Source organism: Notamacropus eugenii, chromosome 1 (genome assembly GCF_028372415.1).
Source record: "Notamacropus eugenii isolate mMacEug1 chromosome 1, mMacEug1.pri_v2, whole genome shotgun sequence".
In the NCBI taxonomy this organism is placed as follows: Eukaryota; Metazoa; Chordata; class Mammalia; order Diprotodontia; family Macropodidae; genus Notamacropus; species Notamacropus eugenii.
The window spans coordinates 429,308,476-429,327,672 of NC_092872.1; the positions used below are offsets into that span (position 1 = coordinate 429,308,476).

At 39.1% G+C, this 19,197-nt stretch overlaps 1 protein-coding gene across 4 annotated transcripts; it reads left to right on the forward strand.

The window, feature by feature from the left end:
• The first annotated feature begins 5 nt into the window (after positions 1-5).
• LOC140518963 (lipopolysaccharide-binding protein-like) lies at positions 6-18,122 on the forward strand. 4 transcript variants are annotated; one of them, XM_072631567.1, is made up of 10 exons: positions 37-601; positions 1,031-1,186; positions 6,270-6,361; positions 6,653-6,829; positions 7,999-8,226; positions 9,178-9,245; positions 10,281-10,326; positions 14,985-15,048; positions 15,646-15,722; positions 17,628-18,122. In XM_072631567.1, exons 2-10 carry the CDS (start codon positions 1,156-1,158, stop codon positions 17,658-17,660), a joined length of 816 nt encoding a protein of 271 aa, XP_072487668.1. In that variant the 5' UTR covers positions 37-601; positions 1,031-1,155; the 3' UTR covers positions 17,661-18,122. The 4 variants fall into 4 exon arrangements, with proteins under 4 accessions (XP_072487667.1, XP_072487668.1, XP_072487670.1 ...); XM_072631566.1 differs by having other exon boundaries at positions 6-601; positions 15,646-18,122; XM_072631569.1 differs by lacking the exons at positions 14,985-15,048; positions 15,646-15,722; positions 17,628-18,122 and adding exons at positions 10,947-11,006; positions 11,095-11,415 and having other exon boundaries at positions 52-601.
• The last annotated feature ends 1,075 nt before the right edge of the window (positions 18,123-19,197 follow it).

Below are 19,197 nucleotides of genomic sequence, written 5' to 3' on the forward strand. Positions count from 1 at the left end.
TCATAATCAGTGTGGAAGGGACCTTAGAATACAGGATGTAGAATATTTGAACCTGAAAGGACAAAGAAAGATATAGAGCTGGATGGAAACAATCCATAAATTGTTTGGAGCTAAGAGAGACCTTTCAACAGACAACATGCATTGATAGAAGAAGCCTTGAAACACAGAATACAGAATCATAGGCCTGAGAAAAAACCCTTTAGATGTGGAGCATGAATTTATGAGATGGAAAGGACTTTAGAAAACAAAACTGCAGAACCAAAGTGATCATAGGTACCACCAGTAGAATTCCTGGCTTTTAGAGCTAAGAAACCAAGGGCCAGAGAAGGGGCAAATGATTTGCTCAATGTCACATCGTAAACTATCCACTGAACTAAACAAACTCAGGATGGCTTGCTTCCTTCTGGCTCAAGGTTAGACTACACAATCTCTAAATACTCTATGGTGTTAATGTTCAATGACCCTATGAGGGATCTCCTTTTGGATTGCCTTGGTCTTTTCAGTTCAACAGGAAACAGGTTATTAGCTGAGATTAAGAAAGGAAAGGTGAATTGGAAAGAACAGAGAGTATTAGGAACAGTCCTGTGGAAATGTAGTAGAGGTGAGTAAGAATAACCCAAAGCAATGAATGGGGTACATGTGGGGATGGGGGCAGAGGGAGTCATTGTGGCTTCACTCACATTATAAGCAGATGACCATTGACTCTGTTACATATAAGGCCAATATCCAACATAGGTGGACTTCAGTTCCTCTAGCCTATGCTGAGGGATGACAACTAATCTGATCAATTAATTCCTGTTGCTGTATTAATTTGAGAGATCAGTAGGGAGGTTTTCCAAGTATGTGATTTTCAATTGTAGGATCTGACATTCCTTTCTTTGTTTTTTTAAAAAACACAATAGACATGATAGAAATCCTAAGTCATTTAGGAGGGTTGGGCTCATGATAAGGTAGTGGGGAACTAGGTTTAGGACAGTTTGGGCCTTGAGTAGCCCTCCAATAGCATAATGCTTCTCTTTTTCTTTGCCAGCACTCTTTTTGGAACCTTTGATCTGAATATTAGGAGTATCTCCATTTCAGTGTCTCTGAGGTTGGACAGTGATCATTCAGGAAAACCCATGGTCACTGTTAATCACTGTAGAAGCCATATTGCTCATGTGGGTATCAATATTTCTGGAGACTTTAGGTAGGTACCTCTCTGTAGTGCCTAGAATTGCCCCCTACCCACTAGGTAGACCCTACATTCCACTCATCCTAGGGTTTTGTTTCTTAGGGAGACATCAAATCAGTGGGTTGTTGGTTTGTTTGTTTTTTTTGTGTGTCCACAATGCACAAAATAATCACTTAATAAATGATTATTCACTGACTGACTGCTTGATAGGTAACTCCACTACTACCTCATTTTCTTACATCTTTGGTCCTTGATCTCAACTCTGGGTGAGTTTACTGAAAAGGTAAACTAAAACCAGAAATTCTTAATCCCATGAATATAATATTTACAATGGAGCTTATCTTATTCCCCCAAAAGCTGAAAAAATTAGAGGTCCTCTTAGGTTGAGCCATAGCATTTACTTGGCTTAACCTCCAATAAGTTTATCTTTCCAGCTGGCTGCTGAACCTGTTTCAGGATAGAATTGGGTCCAGTTTGAGTAGTGCCTTGGAAGAAAAGGTAAATGAATGAATGAATTAGTGTTATTTTTGATTAGTCAATCAAGTATGTTTACCTAAGTGATTTTCCTAAAGTACTTGAAAATAATTTGTTCTCTAAATTCTGTTAAAATTTCTCCAAGAGAATTTTGTTTATACTATTTATAAATTTTTTTCCTCTTTTTGGACAGATTTATTCATTCCTGGGGTGGGGGTGGGAGGCAGTTACAGGCATGCATAACAAGAAATAGGAAACCATGCTTTGCCTATTTCTCACATAGGCATTTTCAGGTCTGAGGCAGAGTCACTCCCCCTGTGGGTCTCATGCTTCTATCCTCCAGTGCTAGGTAGACTATGAGAGGGGGCAGTTGAGTGGTAGAAGTCGCCAGTTTCATCATCATCTTTGTTTCATTGAATCCTTAGACTTTTCCTATAGGGTTGAGCAATATGATTACCCCCCAAAATGTAATACTCAATGACCATCTGGAGAAATTGAGTAATTACTCAGTTACTGGGGTAATAACTGGGGTATTAACCTAAGGAATCTGGGGTAATAACCTAACTTCATGGAAGCTCAGTAACCCTCATTATCAAAGTCTTGGTTACAGTCAGGAGCTGGGGCTAAGGCTGGTAATTTGGGGTCCCACAATGCCATGGTCACAGAGAAGGTGACCCTAGAAGTGGCAGAATCTAAGCATATTAAGCATACTTTTATTGTTGTCTTTATTTTTATCACAATTTTTCCCATGTATCCTTTGTTCCAAAGGATCCTTTAAAACAAAGATTTTTTTAAAAAAAAAGAGGAAGAGAACAAAAATTCTATAAAACTAATCAATCCATTGTAAAGAACTGGACATCATATGCAATATCCCTTACCTGTGAATCTTTACTTTTGTAAAGGAACTCAGGGAGGTGTCTTCTCATATTTCTTGTTGCTTATAATTTCACAACATCCAGTTTCAGTTGTTTTATGGTTGTTAGTCTTTCCATTTTACATTGTTGTAGTCGTATATAGTTTCCTTGGCTCTGATTACTTCACTCTGTGTCATTTCATATTTCATTTAAATCCACATTTTTCTATATTTGTCAAATTTGTTATTTCTTGCAGCAAAATAATGTTGTATTACACTTACTTGCCACAGCAATTCCCCAACTGATGGGCATTTATTTTATTTCCAGTTCTTTGTAACCACAAAAAGTACCTCCATAAATATTTTGGTGTATAAAGGGACTTTCTTTTTGTCAATTCTCTTGGGATAATTACCTAGCATTGCTTTATATGGTTGTTAATTGTTGTAGTACTTTGAGATTTGTTTATACTATTAACTCAGCAAACACCTCCTCTTTGGATAGAACTAAAGTAAACTTCAACCCAGATTGTGCCAGAATTATCACCATTTTCGAATCAGCCAGTCAATCAATAAGCATTTATTAAAGATTTGCTATGTACTGTACTAAGAGCCTGGGCCACAAATAAAGACAAAAGCCTCAGTCCCTTTTCTCAAGAAGCTCCCATTCTAATGAGGAAGACAACATGCAAATGATGGTACACAAGATACAGTGTATGGGAAGGAAATCTGAAAGGGAAGGTACTAGCACTTGAAGAAGAAGTGGGAACAGGAAAGCTTCCTGCAGAAGGATGATCTTTACCTGAATCTTGACAAAATGGGAAACATGATACAGAGGTAAAGAAGGAGAGGAGTCTGTGCATGTTGAATAGCCAGCAAATAGAACTGGAAGATGGAGTGTCCTTTGTAAGAAATAGTAAGAAGGTGAGTGTCACTGGTTCATAGAAAACATGAAAGAAAAATAACAAAGAATAAAAAGACTAGGAATATAGGAAGAGGTTTTAAAAGCCAAAGAGAAGATTTTGTATTTGATCCTGGAGGTTTTAAGGGGACACATGACATGACTGGGTTGGAGTGTGACATGATCATAACCAGTGCTTTAAAAAAATCACCTTGGCAGCTGAATGGAAAATAGATTTGAGTGGTGAAAGACTTGAGACAAGACCAACCCAGAAGGCAATTGCAATAGCCAACCAAGAAGTGATGAGGATCTACACCAGGGTGGCAGCTGTGTGAATGGAGCAAAGGGAACACAGAGAAGAAATATCATGAAGGAAGACACTCAGAGACTTGGCAAATGATTGGTTATGTGAATTGAGTGAGAGAGGGGAGTTGAAGAAGATACCAAGGTTGTAAGTCTGGATGACTGGGAGGATGATGATACCCTCAAAAGTGAAAGGGAACTTTGGAAGAAAGGAGGCTTTGGGGGTAAATTAACCCATTCTGTTTTGGACATGTTGAGATTTTAGATGTTGTTAGAACATCCAAGATATCCAAGAAGCAATTGGTGATGTGAGACTGGAGTTCAGAAGAGAAAGTAGTGATGGATATATAGATCTGGAAGTCATCTACACAGAGACAGTAATTGAATCCCTGGAAGTTGATGAGGTTATCAAATGGGATAATAAAAATTGAGATGCAAAGGTCATATAAGGAGGAGAACCTGAAGAAATCAGTGTGTGTCATCAAAACTAAGCAGAGGTTATCTAGAAGAAGAAGGTGATTGACAGTATGGAAGTCTTCAGAGAGATCAAGAAAGATGAATATGGAGAAAAGGTCATTAGATTTGGGAATTAAGAGATAATTGGTAACTTTGGAGAAAATAATTACCAATTAATGATGAGGTTAGAGGCAAAAGTGCAGAGGTTTAGAAGTGAATGAGAGGAGAAGAAAGTGAAGCACTTATTGTACATGGATTTCTCAAGCGGCTTGTCATCAAAAGATATGATAGATATATTACAATCACTAGTGGGGATAGTCAGATCAAATGAGAGGCAGGCATGGAGATAACTGAGAAGTAGGCAGTCAGTGGGGAAAGACTGGAGATTAGTGAGAAAGTGAGGATGAAATAGGGGCCAGTCTGCTGGAAAAAATGGGAAAGAATGGGAAGTAAGTATGGAACCAAAAATTCCAAAGAAAATTTTAATCATCATGACTAGAGAAAAATAACAACAGCCACTACCAATAGCTAAGATTCCTGTAAGACATTTGAATATCCAAGCTCTTTCATATCTGATATATGATACATAGTCCTTTCTCATCTGATCTATAGCCCTCCCATGCCACTCCCAGGTGTGAAAGTCACTCATGGTTCTCCAAGCCTTTGGCACTCAAACTCTGGAAGGTCCAACTGAGATAAGAAATCTTTAATTACAAATTCAGTGACTGACTGACTGTATCTATCATTTAAGGAGCAGTTTAGCTGAGCATATAGAGGCTTATATTCAGAGGGTTGGACATGGGATGTTTTCTCTTTTTGTTCACTAAAACTCATGAAAATTTTTAATTTTTAGAAGAATCAAATCAACCATCAAAAACACCTCTAGAAGGAGGGCAGGGTGCTGAATGTTCTATGCATTTTATAGAAACTGTAATTGAGATTTAAAGAACCTACATGAGATCACACGATTAATTGATGGAACGTCGAATCTAGGATTAGGTTCAAATCTTCTAACTCCAAGCGAAGGGCTAGTCTTTGCCAAGACAACTGGCAGATAGAGTGGAATGCCAGGCTATAACCAGGAGTTTGGCTGGTCTGGAATTCAGTTGCCAGGTGTCCACACTGCCGAAATATAGCATGCTCGATGAGAGAGCTTAGCCCCAGGACAGCTCTATGACTTCTCTCTTCTAGGCACCTTTGGGTTAGAAAATGAAACAGGTGGGAAGCAGGGTGCCCTTCATGAGTCCTATGCCGAAGCCCTGTTCTGGAAAACAAAACACAACAAAAACAGAACAAAACAAAAAACTCTAGGGAGAACAAGGTCTTGAAGAAAACTTACTATACTCTTCTCATTTCATTTTCCCAGATATGTGGTCAGATCAGCAGTTCAGTGGCCTCTTACCTCCAACCCTATCTCCATACACTCCAAGGTATAGAACCAGTTTGGTCTATGTATGGAAAATGCATCCAATCATGCCTTCAAGTCACTCTTTTTTTAAATTTAGCCACATCCAAGGCTAGTCAGTAGCAAATATAATACAGAGTCACAAATACTGCTAAACCTCATCTATAATCAGCTTTGGAATACATTCTTTTATTTAATTTTAATCATTGATTTTACTTTCTTATTTGCTCTCTGTTTGGATATTATAACTGATTCTCCAACATTGCTGGTCATCAGGTCAGGGGGAGCTGCTATAAGGTTATAGGGGGAAGGACATTGGTGAGACTGTGCAGGATTAGAGACTTAGAACTTCTTGCAGGAGGAGTGGTCAGTGATACGTTTTCTATCTTATGGCTTCTGAAGGAGGGTTAATGTCCTACTGGGCTGGGTCTAGAGAATCAAACATTCATCCTGCTGGCTGAGAGAAACATGGCAGGGACTTTGGGGAAATGGAGAAAGAGAATAGTTATAAAGTTGCTGAGAGTAATCCACAGAGTGGGAGGATGGAGAATTTGTTGAATATTGACAGTTTGTGTGAGCAGTAGTCAGGTTGAAGCACAGGTAGAGCTAGTGAAGGAGCTACCCTCAGGGCTCAACTCTCCATGGGTTAGATGTGGCCTGGCCAGGAAACTGGACTGGACTCTGATTCTGCTTTTTTCTTGGTTTGCAGTCACCATAAAGGTTGATGAGATTTCCAGCTTGGATTACAGCCTATTGGGGCCACCCCAGATAACCTGGCAGAACCTGGATGTGATGTTCAAGGTAGAGCAGTCCTGCCTAGCAGAGTCTCTGCAGACCATGGTGTAGGACAGTCCTGCACCTTTCCACCTCACCAAACTATGCAGCTTGGGAAGATCAGCATAGCCTCCACCCCTCAAGTTATACCATCCTCCAAATCTCCAGTTAAACCACATGGGGCTGGAGATGTGGGGGTTCATTCTTATCAAACAAAAGCAGCACATCTGGCTTCAGAAGCCTGATCCCTAAGAGACACAAAAGTGAATCCTTTTCCAGTGGCTGGTCTTGTCTCATGGTGCTTCTCTCCATCTACAGGGGGAGTTCTTCAGTAATATCCACCACTCTCCCGTTCCTTTTGATGCTCCTGCCCTGAGCCTTCCTCAGGAGAACAACCACATGGTTTACTTTGGAATCTCAGATTATCTCTTCAACACAGGTAGCATGGTTTACCAAGAGGCTGGTGTCATGAACTTCTCCATAACTGATGACATGGTAAGGACAACCCAAAGGAACCTATTTATGTCTATGCCTATTAGTAACATTAATAATAGGTTACTATTAATAATACAGCATACTGAACTTTTGTACATCAGATCTTGTTGCTATGAACTTCCAGCAAACATTCAAATGCTCTTGTTATAATGGAATTTTGTTCTAGCTAATACTTTTAAAAAGAAATAGATGATAATGTAGGTAGTTAAAAGTATTTTGCAATATAGAGATTTTCTAGTCATCCTTTATCTAATAAGTGGTAAGAATGACCAGAAGGGCAAGCAGAATGAATTGCTACAAATTCGGAATAGAAATCACAGTCTAACATCTCCTTTCATTGATAAGGAAACTGAGACTAAGAGACAAAGACACTTGCCTAAGTCAGCTCTATTTTGATGATAATATGGAGACACTAAAGCTATTGACTGATAGTTTTCAACCCAGATCTTCAGAACTGAAATACATGGTAGAGGTTTTCCTCCTACCACATTGACTCATATCCCTAAAGAAAGACAGGGGAAATAATAAGTTCATGAATTGTTGGTGGAACCATCATGAAAGATAATCATTTTTACCTTAAGTAAGAAATGTTGCCATTGTGGGAAAAGTGATCATAATGTGACATTAGCTTATGCTGACCATACCTTGATGCATGATTTGGAATTCAAATCTAGTGCTTGACAGGTAGAAATGAGAGGTTGTAGGATTCATAGGACTCCAGAAGTAGGAGAGACATTACTGACACTGATCCCACCCCATTTATTTTAAAGATGGGGAATCTGAGAGCCAGAGAAGGGAAATGGCTTGATCAAGTTCACACTGCCAATTATTGACAAAACTGGAAGTTGAATAAGGGTCTTTAGACTCCAGAGTTGACTGAGAGATAGAAAAATTTAGAGGAATCAGAACCTGAGTGCTAATCTGGACTCTACCACTAGTTTGCCCTGTGATTAAGTTCCTTTTCTATTCTGGTCTTAGAATCTTCATTCATCAAATAGGACTTTGACAGTTGCTCAGTGAATCTAGCTCACATATTTTATTATTTCTATCCCTGGTCAAAAGATCAATGCCCAGGATTCAGTTGATTCCTGGCAGAGTAATCCTTTTCCATAGTCATATCCCCATGGTCCCTTACCTCTTAGGTTCTAAGTGTTTTTCTCTTGCTACAGATTTTCAAAGACTTTGGTATCCATCTGAGCACCAACTTGTTCAAAAATCTGATCCCCAAGCTGACCACAGCCTACCCCAATATGCAGATGGAGTTTCAAGTGTACCCTGCTACATTCCCGATCCTGACCTTCAGCCCTGGGAACGTGACAATTACGCCAAACTTACATGTGGAGGCCTTCACCATCTTACCCAGTGCTCTCCCCAAATCTGTCTTCTGTCTTAGTGTGGTCAGTCTGGGCTTATCTGGGAAGGATTGGTTTATAAATCCAACATGCTTAAAACCATAGGATCTGGAGCTGAAATAGACTTCCAGTCTAACCCCATCATTTTACAGATGAACAAACAGAAGTAAACAAGACATACGTGTTTCCTCACCTTAATGAACTTTCAATTTAATTTCAATCAAGCAATTCTTTCCTAGTGAGAGTAAATGGGTAAGGGGAAAAAACCTGAGGTTTTTTTTTAACCCAAAAGTCCATTCTGGAATGATAGGTCTAGAAGTTGGTGACCTGGGCCACTAGCTTCATCTAAGCCATTAAAGACATATGGTGGTTGATTCATTTTCTAGAAATCTCCAGGGTCAGAGATGGTTTAGAATATCACTTGGTAACTTCTTGTAGTATTTAATTATTCTTGTGGTCAGAAAGTTCTTCCTAATATTTAATCAAATGCTTCTTATGGAAGACACGTTTCTTCCTGTTGAATTTGCTTCCCATATCCCAAAACAGTGATTCTCTGTCTCTGGGTTTAGTATTGAGTGGAATACTCATTTAGTAAGTTCCTTCTGGACTAAATCTAGTTTCCTTTGCCCCAGCATGTGCTCCTTCCTCTCTAGTCCCAGGTGCATTTTGCACCATCCACAGAAATATGTGGACGGGTCCCCTGGGCCCCTTAGTTCTTTTCTGAACCTTGTCAATAATTAGCTATGTGTCCTTGGACCAGTTTCCCCAGGCTCCTTCCACCTGGATCTCTGTTGTTTTCTGTGGAGAAATAAGGGGACTAGGTCACATGATCTCTAAGGTCCAGTTCTGATGCTGTAACCCTGTATGACAGATGGTGCTTTACTCACTGATGCCCCTCCACCCTCTGATTTCCCAAGCTCCACACTTCCCACACTGGCTGTCTGTGCTTGCATCCTCTGACTCAGCTGAACCCTAGGTTCTCTTCCCTTTTTCTAGACCACTAATGTCTCAGCCACTGTGATGCTGAACTCTAGTAGAATCACTGGATCTATCCATTCGAGAAGGTAAGAAAGGACAGGTATAATCACAATTCTCTCCATTAATGTACCTGGCACTCCCACAAATTTTCACTCAAAGACTGAGTAAAACTTTTCAGAAAGGATGCTGGAGAAGTCAGTTATATGCTTCCATTTAGAGATTTCACTGAGTGTAGGAAGGAATGCTATTTCAGGTAAGCATAGGACAAAATGACCTTTGAGACAAATTCAGGTGTCAGGTAGTGCCAAGGACTAAGGCTTCCTTTTTTTTTAACCATCTATTCCTTCTAATGTTGTTATACCCCTATAGATGCCCAATCAGTCACACAGCAAGGTTTCAATGATGAGACAGGCACTATGCTCAATAGGAACAGACACTGTGGGGGATAAGAGTCAGTAATTGCAGTAATCTCAGTCAAGAGACCTGAGTTCCAATCCTGACAACAGTGTTTACAAACTGTGATGTGGCATCACATAACCTTTTCATGCTTTGATTATCTTAAATACTTCTATATCTAAAACATAAGGTTATGGTGGGGAAAGTGTTTCATAAAGTTTAAAGGGCTACAGAAATATGTTTTTATTATTATCTTTCATCAGGGTAGGAAATCCCTTCTACTAATGCAAAGCAGCAAATTGTCTGCAACTTAGAGCCTCAGAGTTTCCTGAGACATTGAGAGAAATAATTTGGCTAGGGTCACACACCCAGATAGAATCTAGGGTTCAGAGATAGGACTTGTAAAGGCTGAGTTCAGTGGTGGAGGATAAGGTAATCCTGCAAGGTTCCCTGGAGGAGTTGAAGCTGGAGCCCAAAGAATTCCTCAAAGAATGGAATAGAATTCATATAGAGATACAGGCAGGGGGCAGGCTCCCTTTGCACATCTGTGATTCTGGTGTGCTATACTATCCCATAATTCCTCCACTGTTTTGATAGCCTCACTATGTCGCTTCTACTCATTTGACTCACCCGTCTTCACCAGTCCTCTTGAGTTTCCTCTCATTTGTAGGACCCACAAGCATTGTACACCTATGGGTTAACTCATTCTTTGTTTCTTTGCATAGTCGCTTGGCTGTGGAACTGAAACACTCTGAAATTGGCCTGTTTGATGTGAGTTCTTTTTAGCCTTTATGATTCATTCTGCTTAGCTTTACTCTTATCTATCCTTGTTCTGGGATATGCTATGAGGGAAATAGAAAAAAGAGAGAAATGGTCACTGGTTAAGGAGAGGGGGCACAAGTGTAGCAAAGACAGTATGATGTGATTTAGAACTAAGATAAGTAGTGAATTCTGAGTGAAATCCACCTAGATGAGGGGGGTCTGGGACATGGTTTCCAAAGTGGTGTGACCCCAAGATCATCTATGTTTCATCCAATGGGAAATGGAAAGATGACCTGTATCCCTCCCTCCCTGTGATAGCTGATCATGGAGTTCTTCTCCAACATTATCACGGCTGCTGCTATCCTCCTCCATTTCTGCAATTCACCCAGTTCCTCTGTTTAGGAAGTTCCCAACTCCTCTCATTCTGTAGTAGCAACTTCTTAGAGCAGTTATAAGCTACCTCCTTCTGGGGTACTATGTAGCTATGTGAATGAAGTTGGGAATAGTCCCCAAACCTCTGCCATACCCACCTCTTGTTGCCTAGCAACTTAGGGGTGAAGAAGATACCCTCAGAAAGTACTCTAGGGTTGTGATCAGTGAATAAGAGCCCTGCCTTACTCCCTCTCCAGGCCTTCCCCCTTTTCACTTTGGCTAGGACAGAATGACTCACGAAAGATAAACAGACATGGGTGAGTTTCTATCTACATCCAAAAACTCTTTATGTTACTTTCCCCCTAAAACTCACACCTCTTCTGAATTTCTATTTTTCTCCTACAGGGTACCATCATCTTTCCTGTCACCCAGATTCATCAACTTGCTGTCATCTTCAACTCTAATTACTCCCTCACTCAACATGTCCAATCAATTGCAAATCTTATCTTTCTCTGCACAATGTATCTTGTATCTACCCCTTTCTCTCCACTCTTATAACTACTATTCTAGTTCAGGATTTCATCATGTCTTGCTTGTTTTATTGCAAAATCTCAGTTGGTCTCTCCTCTCTTTAATTCAGTGCCATACAGCTGCCAAAGTGATTTTCTTAAATCACAGGTCTGACCATGTCTCTCCACTACTCAATAAACTCCACTGGCTCCCCTCTCTGGAATCAAGTATTATTTCAACTTTATTTCATCCTTTTTATAAGGTGCATAATTATTAGTACTGAAATATGTGCAATTAATGTATAAATAAGTTTGTGTACACATATTGGGGATGCAAGCTAAAAACTTTTACCGACAGAGGTACACAATTAAAATACTTTAATGACCATGGAAACAACCACACCCTGGTTCCCTGATCACTCTGCTCTGTTAGCTAATGTATAAATAAGAGATTTTATAAAATAAATCTTTCTTTATAAACGTTACAAGATTTTAAAGAGATTTTTCTGCCTCTGAGGCAGCATGGTGTAAAAGAAAGGAACTCTGTAAAGATGTTAGGTACTCTGTATTCTCTACTCGTGGCTTTACCTTTATCATAGATTTGTTTTGGGATAGACTTGGGAATAATCTTCCCTTCTCAGATCCCCAGTTTTTTCACCTGTACAACAAAGGAGTCAGATTAGAAGGCTTCCAATTTCTATTCTAGCTGACATTTTGGAATATTCAAGGGATGGTTCATTTAAGTAGCTTCTCTATTTCGTTGACTACTCCTTAATTCTAACCCTCATGTTTTATATTAAAAAGTTAACAATTTGAAAGAAAAAAAAGTAGAGCATGTCAGAACTAGAAGGGACCTTAGAAAGATCATCTCTTCTAATCTCCTTATCTTACAGAGGAGGATTCTCCTTCTCCTGTTCCATCCACATGGGGAGTCATACCCTTCCATAGGGGTACTTTGTCCAAAGGAATATACATTTTGATTAATTGTGCTTTGCAAGATATGTTGAAGTTTGAGGGCTAGATTTTTTCTTTCCCTACTTATTTATTCTATCCTTTTTTTAACTGGGACAATTAACTCTTTTGTCTCATGTAGTTTTCATTTATGATTTTTTGAGCTATAGCCTTTGATGAAGCCCATTGGGATTCAGATGAAGCCTTTAAACCCAAATCACTTGACTCTGTCTGATTGGGCAATAATAGGATCCAGGCCAAGCTTCATTTACCTTTTGTTTTAATGGCTTAGAGTGACTATAAATAGAAGTTGTTTCAGTTCTGGCCAGACACTCTGAGAATCTTCCTCTTCCCGACTGATTTTTTTGTGGAGAAGAAGGTCATCTTTTGCCTCTATTCATACCTAGCATTTAATCATTGAATGGGTGTTGCTTCAGACCTGGGAAAGATCTTAGCTTAAAAAGGTCAAGGACTTCCAGCGCATCCTGGGCCATTGCCAGTTGGTTCTGATATGTCTTGCTACTAGAATCTGATGACTCTGGAGGAGAGAGTGAGGCTGATGACTTTACACAACTCTGTTTCACTTAAATCCAATTCACCTGCAAGTGTAACATCACCTTCCTTGTATCACTGGTCCTCTGTGAGAATGAAGGATGAACAACACCTGAGGATGACACAGATTGGGGAAAGAAGTGACTTGCCCAGGGCCACATAGAAGCTAGTGACTAAGACAATGTGTGAACACAAATATCCTTAGCTCCCAGTTTAGAACTCTTTCCACTATAAATAGAAGTTTTCCAGGGACCCTCTCAAAGGGTCTATAAGGTTAAAACAATTTTCATAATAATATTAATGAAATATTATTAGCTGCCTATTAAAATAACACCCATGTCTTTCTTTTAACATCTATGTTCTATTTTAAAATATTTGTTAAATATTTCTGAATTACATTCTTTAAAAATTTTAGAAGAATTTCTATTCAGTCCCAAATTTGCTTCTTTTTTCTACCCCCTTCTCTTCACCTTGAGAAGACAAGAAATATAATACCCATTATACAGATGAAGTAATACAAAACATGTTTCCACATTAGCCATGTTGAAAAAAAAGTGAGAAAAATAAAGTGAAAAAATATGCTTCAATCTGTATTCAGAGTTCATCAGCTCTCTCTCTGAAGGGAGATAGCATTTTTTATTGTGAATCCTTTGCAATTGTCATGGATCATTGTCCTGATCACAGTAAACTAAGTCTTTCACAGTTATTTATCATTACAATATTGTAATTTTCTTTTCTTCTTTCTCTGATGTCTTTGGGATACAGATATAGTAGTAGTATTGCTGGGTCAAAAAGGGTATATACAGTTTTATAGCCCTTTGAAATATAATTGCAAACTGTTCTTCAAAATGGTTGGACCAGTTCATAGCTCCAACAATAGTATGTCAATGTCTCTATTTTTTCACATTCTCTCCAGTATTTGTCATTTTCCTTTTCTGTCATGTTGGCCAATCTGATGGGTGTGAGGTGGTACCTCTGACTTGTTTTAATTTTCATTTTTCTAATTATTAATAAAAGAGAACTTTTTCATATGACTATTGATAACTTTGATTTCTTCTTTTGAAAACTTGCCTGCTCATGTCTTTTGACCATTTGTCAATTAAAGATTGGCTCTTATTTTTATATATTTGGCTTAGTTCCCTATATATTTGATAAATAAGGCCTTTATCAGAGAAACTTGCTACAATTTTTTTCCCCTCTGGTTTTGTGTTTTCCTTCTAATTTTAGCTGCCTTGACTTCATTTTTGCAAAACAATTGTCTTTGGAGGTAATCAAAATTATCCATTTTACTTCCTGTCATCGCCTCTGTCTCTTATTTGAACATGAGTTCTTCCCTTATCCACAGATCTGACAAGTAAATTTTTTGATACTCTCCAAGTTTGCTTATGATATAATCCTTTAAGTCTAAATCATGCAACTATTTTGACCTTGTCTTGGTGAGATGTTGGTTTGTACTTGGTTTCTGACAAATTGCTTTCCTAGTTTTTTTAGCAGTTTTTGTTGAATTGTGAGTTCTTGCCAAATATCTTGGATCTTTGGGTTTATCAAACACAAGGTTATTGTGGTCATTTACCTCTATATATTCTGTATGTAATCTATTCCACTAATCAATCACTCTATTTCCTATCCAATACTAGATTGTATTTAAGGTTATTATTTTATGACATAGTTTGAGAGCTATTCCTGAGCCCTCCCATTTCTAACTACACATCTGTTTGAAGTCAGATATTTTTCAGAGACTTCAACCAAAATAACCAATCACAATAGATTGAATGCAGAAGCAGACAAGAGAATCTAGTCATTTCCTATTAAGCTAGATATTAAAGAGATTCGTGAAAATCTATAAAAACAATGGCACTTTTCTCACTCTTTTTTGGGAAAATATAGTTATTTTCATAAAATATGTTATTTATGATCATATATAATAGGCTTATTTTTAATGGATTAATAAATATTTTAATTATGAGTTTTAATTTCTAATGTGGTAAATTTCAATAGATATAATCCACATAAACAAAAGTTCCTTGGGGTTCTCAATAAATTTTAGGAGTGTAAAGGAGACCAAAAAGTTGGAGAACTGCTGCCCTGCTTCAATGAAGCAATATTGAGGAGCCCTGCAAGTGTTCTTTGTGTAGAAAAGAGAAACAGAAAGATGAGTATTTTATGTATTTCCCTCAGATATGGAGTTAGGCTCTGTTAAAGCCTTAAGGATTCTCTGAATAGTTATTCACTTTTTCAACTTTTCCTGTTAAAAGGCACCTTGTACCTCTTATTTCCTTCTAGGTGGTAAGAATAGAGAAGATTCTGAATTTCTTGACAGCTACCCTATTGATACCAACTGTCAATGGTAAGATGGAACTGTCACCAATGGTTTTCAAGGTATAAATAAGCTTAAAAAGAAATTGAACAATGTATAATATAGCAAGTCCTAATCCCACAATAAGCAGTCCCAGGTTCTGGTTCCCTAGTATGGTACTCTCTAAACCATGTGCAAATCATGTCCCCTCAGAGTGCCTCAGTTTCCATTTCTGTAAAGTGAAATTTAAAATCTCTGGCTCACCTTGTCATAGGGCTGCTTTGAGGGGATCAAATGATATTGGATGAGAAAGCATGAAGGTCTGTATATTATTATGTAAAGTTGTGATGAGTTCAAGGACTGACAGTTTGAACAAAGGAGCATCTTGTCCTTAGTCTCTTTCCTTTGAAAGAAACTGCTAAACAGTGGCTGCTAAGCTAGTGCAAAACTAAAGGGTCTAGTAGGTCTCCTTCCCAAATCATCACTGCTTCAATATCTCAGTCCTTTCTTCTGACATCGACCTCCAAACTTCAATCGACAAAAGGTAGCCTCACTAACCTAGTGGCAGGAAAATGCGTTTTGAGCTTTCACTCATGTTCTGCTTCCCTAGGCAATGATTTTCTCTCTTTCTCTACTCTTGACATCTAGAAAAGTTTAAGAAAGGCTTTGCTCTCCCTCTGCCAAGAGACATTTACTTCTATGACCTTGTTTTGCAGCCTTATAAGGTCAGTGAAAAGCCCTTCTCCACGGAGGAGCACGTGGTGCTAGGATGGTTGAGATGTTGCTCTGGTTGTGAATGGTCTTTCAGGGTTTTGGGAGGGGATAAAAGAATGTCTTTGATGGGGGATTAGACTCAGACTTCACTAGGGTGCTACTATGGTGTGGAAGTGAAGAGATGACTGTTCAGGGGTTCCATGACACACAGCTATGAGACTGCCTGCCACTCACTGACAAATACTACCTTGGCCTTAAAAATGTATGCAAATGCATCCAAAACAGGAGAACTTGATTCCAGCCCCCTCCCTGCCAACATATGCCCTCCCTCCACCAAGGAAACCAGACCATCTAGAACTTCTAAACCAGTTCAAGTTTCCAAAGCTGATTTGGGGACTCAAGGAGTAAGGGAGAGGAATGGCCTATAATCTCAGCTGAAGCTGGTTTCAAGGCAGGATTCCTGGACACTTACACCAACAGAGTAAAACTGGGGATGGATGGAGAAAGTTGCGCCATATAGATGGCAATCTCTGTATTTGAGTTTCCAAAAGGGACTTCACCAAATACTGCTCAACTCTCCATCCACAAACGTCAATGGGGACAGGCAAGAAGAGCACACTAAAGACTGGTTCATTTGAAAGTCAATTCCAAAAGTCTGGGTACCTAGAGTGAAGCTGAGATTCAGGAAGCAAACAAAAATGGCCCCTGAGTCTCTAGAACACATGGGTTAATGTTGATTTTCTTAAGCTGCCTCTCAGGTCTTCAGACCTAACAAATTCACTCTTAATATACAATTCTAGTGTGCTGGGCTCTAAGCCCATTAAGAAAGAAGTTAAATCACATTTCTTAGTCATTTAAGAAGGTGACAAATTGTCTCATATGTTTTAGAAATCAAAATGATTCAAAGGAAAACAAATGTTTTACTTATATGGAAAAGGTATGAAAGGAAGAGAGCTGACTGTTTTGGAAGCTAGAGGTCCGGGATTCAGATCCCAGCTCTACTATTAACTTGCTTTTTGGCCTCAGCAATTTTTTTTTTCCTTTCCCTGAGCTTCAGTTTGCATCTCTTGCTAGAGCACTGGGTCTGAAATTGGAATACCTGATTTTAAATCTGGCTTCAGACACTTTACTGAACATATGATCCTGGGTAAGTCACTTAGTCTCTGCCTCAGTTTCCTCATCTGTAAAATGGCCATAATAAAAGCACCTACCCCTCAGGGTTACTGTGAGGATCAAATGAGATCATTATAAAGCACTCAACCCAGTGTGTGCTACCTGGTAAATGATCTATAAATATTAGCTATTATTATTAATCTCTGTGCAGTGAGAAGGTTGAGCTATATGACCTCTAAGACCCCTTCCAGCTCTAAACCTATGTCTCTAAGAACAGTTTGTTTTCCAACCTCATGAGATGAATGAGCTGTTTCTTTCTGATCCAAACTGAAGGCAGTCTTGCTGAGATGGTGATGATGGTGGTAGTCTCCATTTGCTATCTGTCCTCCAACAGCAGCTTCCTCTGACTGTTATTCAGTGAATTTCCTGAAGCTTTGGAAATATCTTCTCCTTTGGGTGATGGGAAATATAATGTAGGCCATGGGAGCAGCAGGAGGCACCTACGGTTTTCCTGTGCGCATTCAGCAGACAAAGTGTACAAGGCAGGTGACATTTGTCTGTGTCTTCCAGAAAATAAACTGTCTGTGAAGTGATAGATAGGGCCCAGGAGCTGGGCTCAGTGAAGATTACAGAGTTAAAGGAAAATTGCAATTCCTGTCAGTTGACCTGGTTTCAGGTCAAAGTGAAAGTTTACATTTCCATGAAAGGCATCTCTTCCTGCCCCACCCCCTCCAAATTAGAGAGGTATCATTTGTGAAGAAAACATGTTTTTTACTCTTTGTCTTCTTTGGATCCTCCCCTAGAACTTTCTGCTCTTAGGAGCCAACATCCAGTAGACCAGAGTGAAGACTGGCTACAGAACATCGAAGGTATATCTGGAAATGAAAAGGCCACATCCCCATTTCTGTGGACTTGGGCAGTGTTTCTCCTGCCTCTATATATGTTTTGGTGGATACTGGACATTGTGATTTCTGCTAAGCACTTTTGGAACATAGCACAAGATACTTCTAGAATATACTTTCTCTTTCTTATCCCATTATCTCCCCTCCCCAGAGTCTAAATCAGGGGTGGGAAGCCTGTGGCCTCAAGGCCACAAGTGGGATTTGTTCTGTGAAGTTTGGATTCAGTCAAAGGGTCACACTTGAGGACCTAGAGGGCCACATGTGGCCTTAAGAATGCAGATTTCCCACCCCTGGTAAACCATCCCCCAGCATTCCTGAAATGGGAGTTCATGAAGTTTAAAGGGTGGTGGTGCTTATTGTCTCAAGATAAAAATCATTAAATATTTGTTGCATTAACTTTGGTGTCAGAATTTATTTCAAAAGGAATTATTTTTGCATATTTGCGCAGGCTTTGGGAGATTTTATAGAATCATAACTACAAAATTGTAATTAGATAAATTTAGTTTGGGAAAGTTCATAGAGGAAATCTGTGCTGGTCATGTTCAATTGCACCAAGCAATTTAATGGAAAAGTGGGCAGTGGGCAGGTAAGACAGCACCCTTGTGATGTGGTATAAGACAATAGAATAGCATGATGTATGTGGATGTTAGGTCAGATGAACGCTATAGGAGAATGCTTACCCCAAGAGGTTGGCACCCTGGGAAATATCACTGTTGATTTTTCCAGGAGTGTGCTGGAGTCAGATCAAATTGGCTTACAAGAGCCAGTGATTAAATTTTAAATGTGAGCATTTATATTTCAGAAATCAGCAAACTTTAAATGAAGGCTTGAATACTCTTTTGTTTGTTGTCTAGACTTAAGAAAGTGATGGAGAGAATGTGTAGCTACCTCTGCTATTGGGCTAACAGCTCAAGCTACACACAGAAATATTGTCTGGACATACCAGGATTGAAACATTTCCATAAAAGCATCCAACTGAGTTTTCATTCATTCACTCATTCAACAATATTTATTGAGTACTTACTTCACAATGGACTTGGTTTTGGTGTGAAAAGGAGGATATAGAGTTGAATAAGGCAAAATCTTTCCTCTCAAGCAGCTCACCGTTCATCCAGAGATGCAATGTATAATTCTCCTTCCAAGGAACCCCACCATCATAGTCCTATGTCTTTTTTTTTTTTTTTACTTTTGTCATGTTTTCTATCACATTCTCCATTTTCATTATTTGGTTAACAAGATCAAGAATTGAAAGCTAGGAGAGACCTTAGTAATCACCTAATCCAACCTGTCCTTTCGCACAAAGGTTCAGAGATGCCAAGTAATTTGCCTGAGATAAAGGTCATAACTAACACAAGGGATATCTGCATCACAGTCACCTAATTCCAGATATAGCATTCCCTTTGAGGGCAAAGTCTGTGCCATATTCATCCTTGCCTCCTTGCCCTGCAGAGCCCTGCAAAGAACCTTGGTC

What these genes read in the sequence shown, in the direction of transcription:
- LOC140518963 (XM_072631566.1), top strand. Translation starts at nt 1,156, where the DNA reads ATGTGGGTATCAATATTTCTGGAGACTTTAG. An exon ending in TCTCCATAACTGATGACATG is followed by an intron (nt 6,830 to 7,998) that starts GTAAGGACAACC and finishes CTCTTGCTACAG; the next exon opens with ATTTTCAAAGACTTTGGTAT. An exon ending in ATTGATACCAACTGTCAATG is followed by an intron (nt 15,049 to 15,645) that starts GTAAGATGGAAC and finishes CTTGACATCTAG; the next exon opens with AAAAGTTTAAGAAAGGCTTT.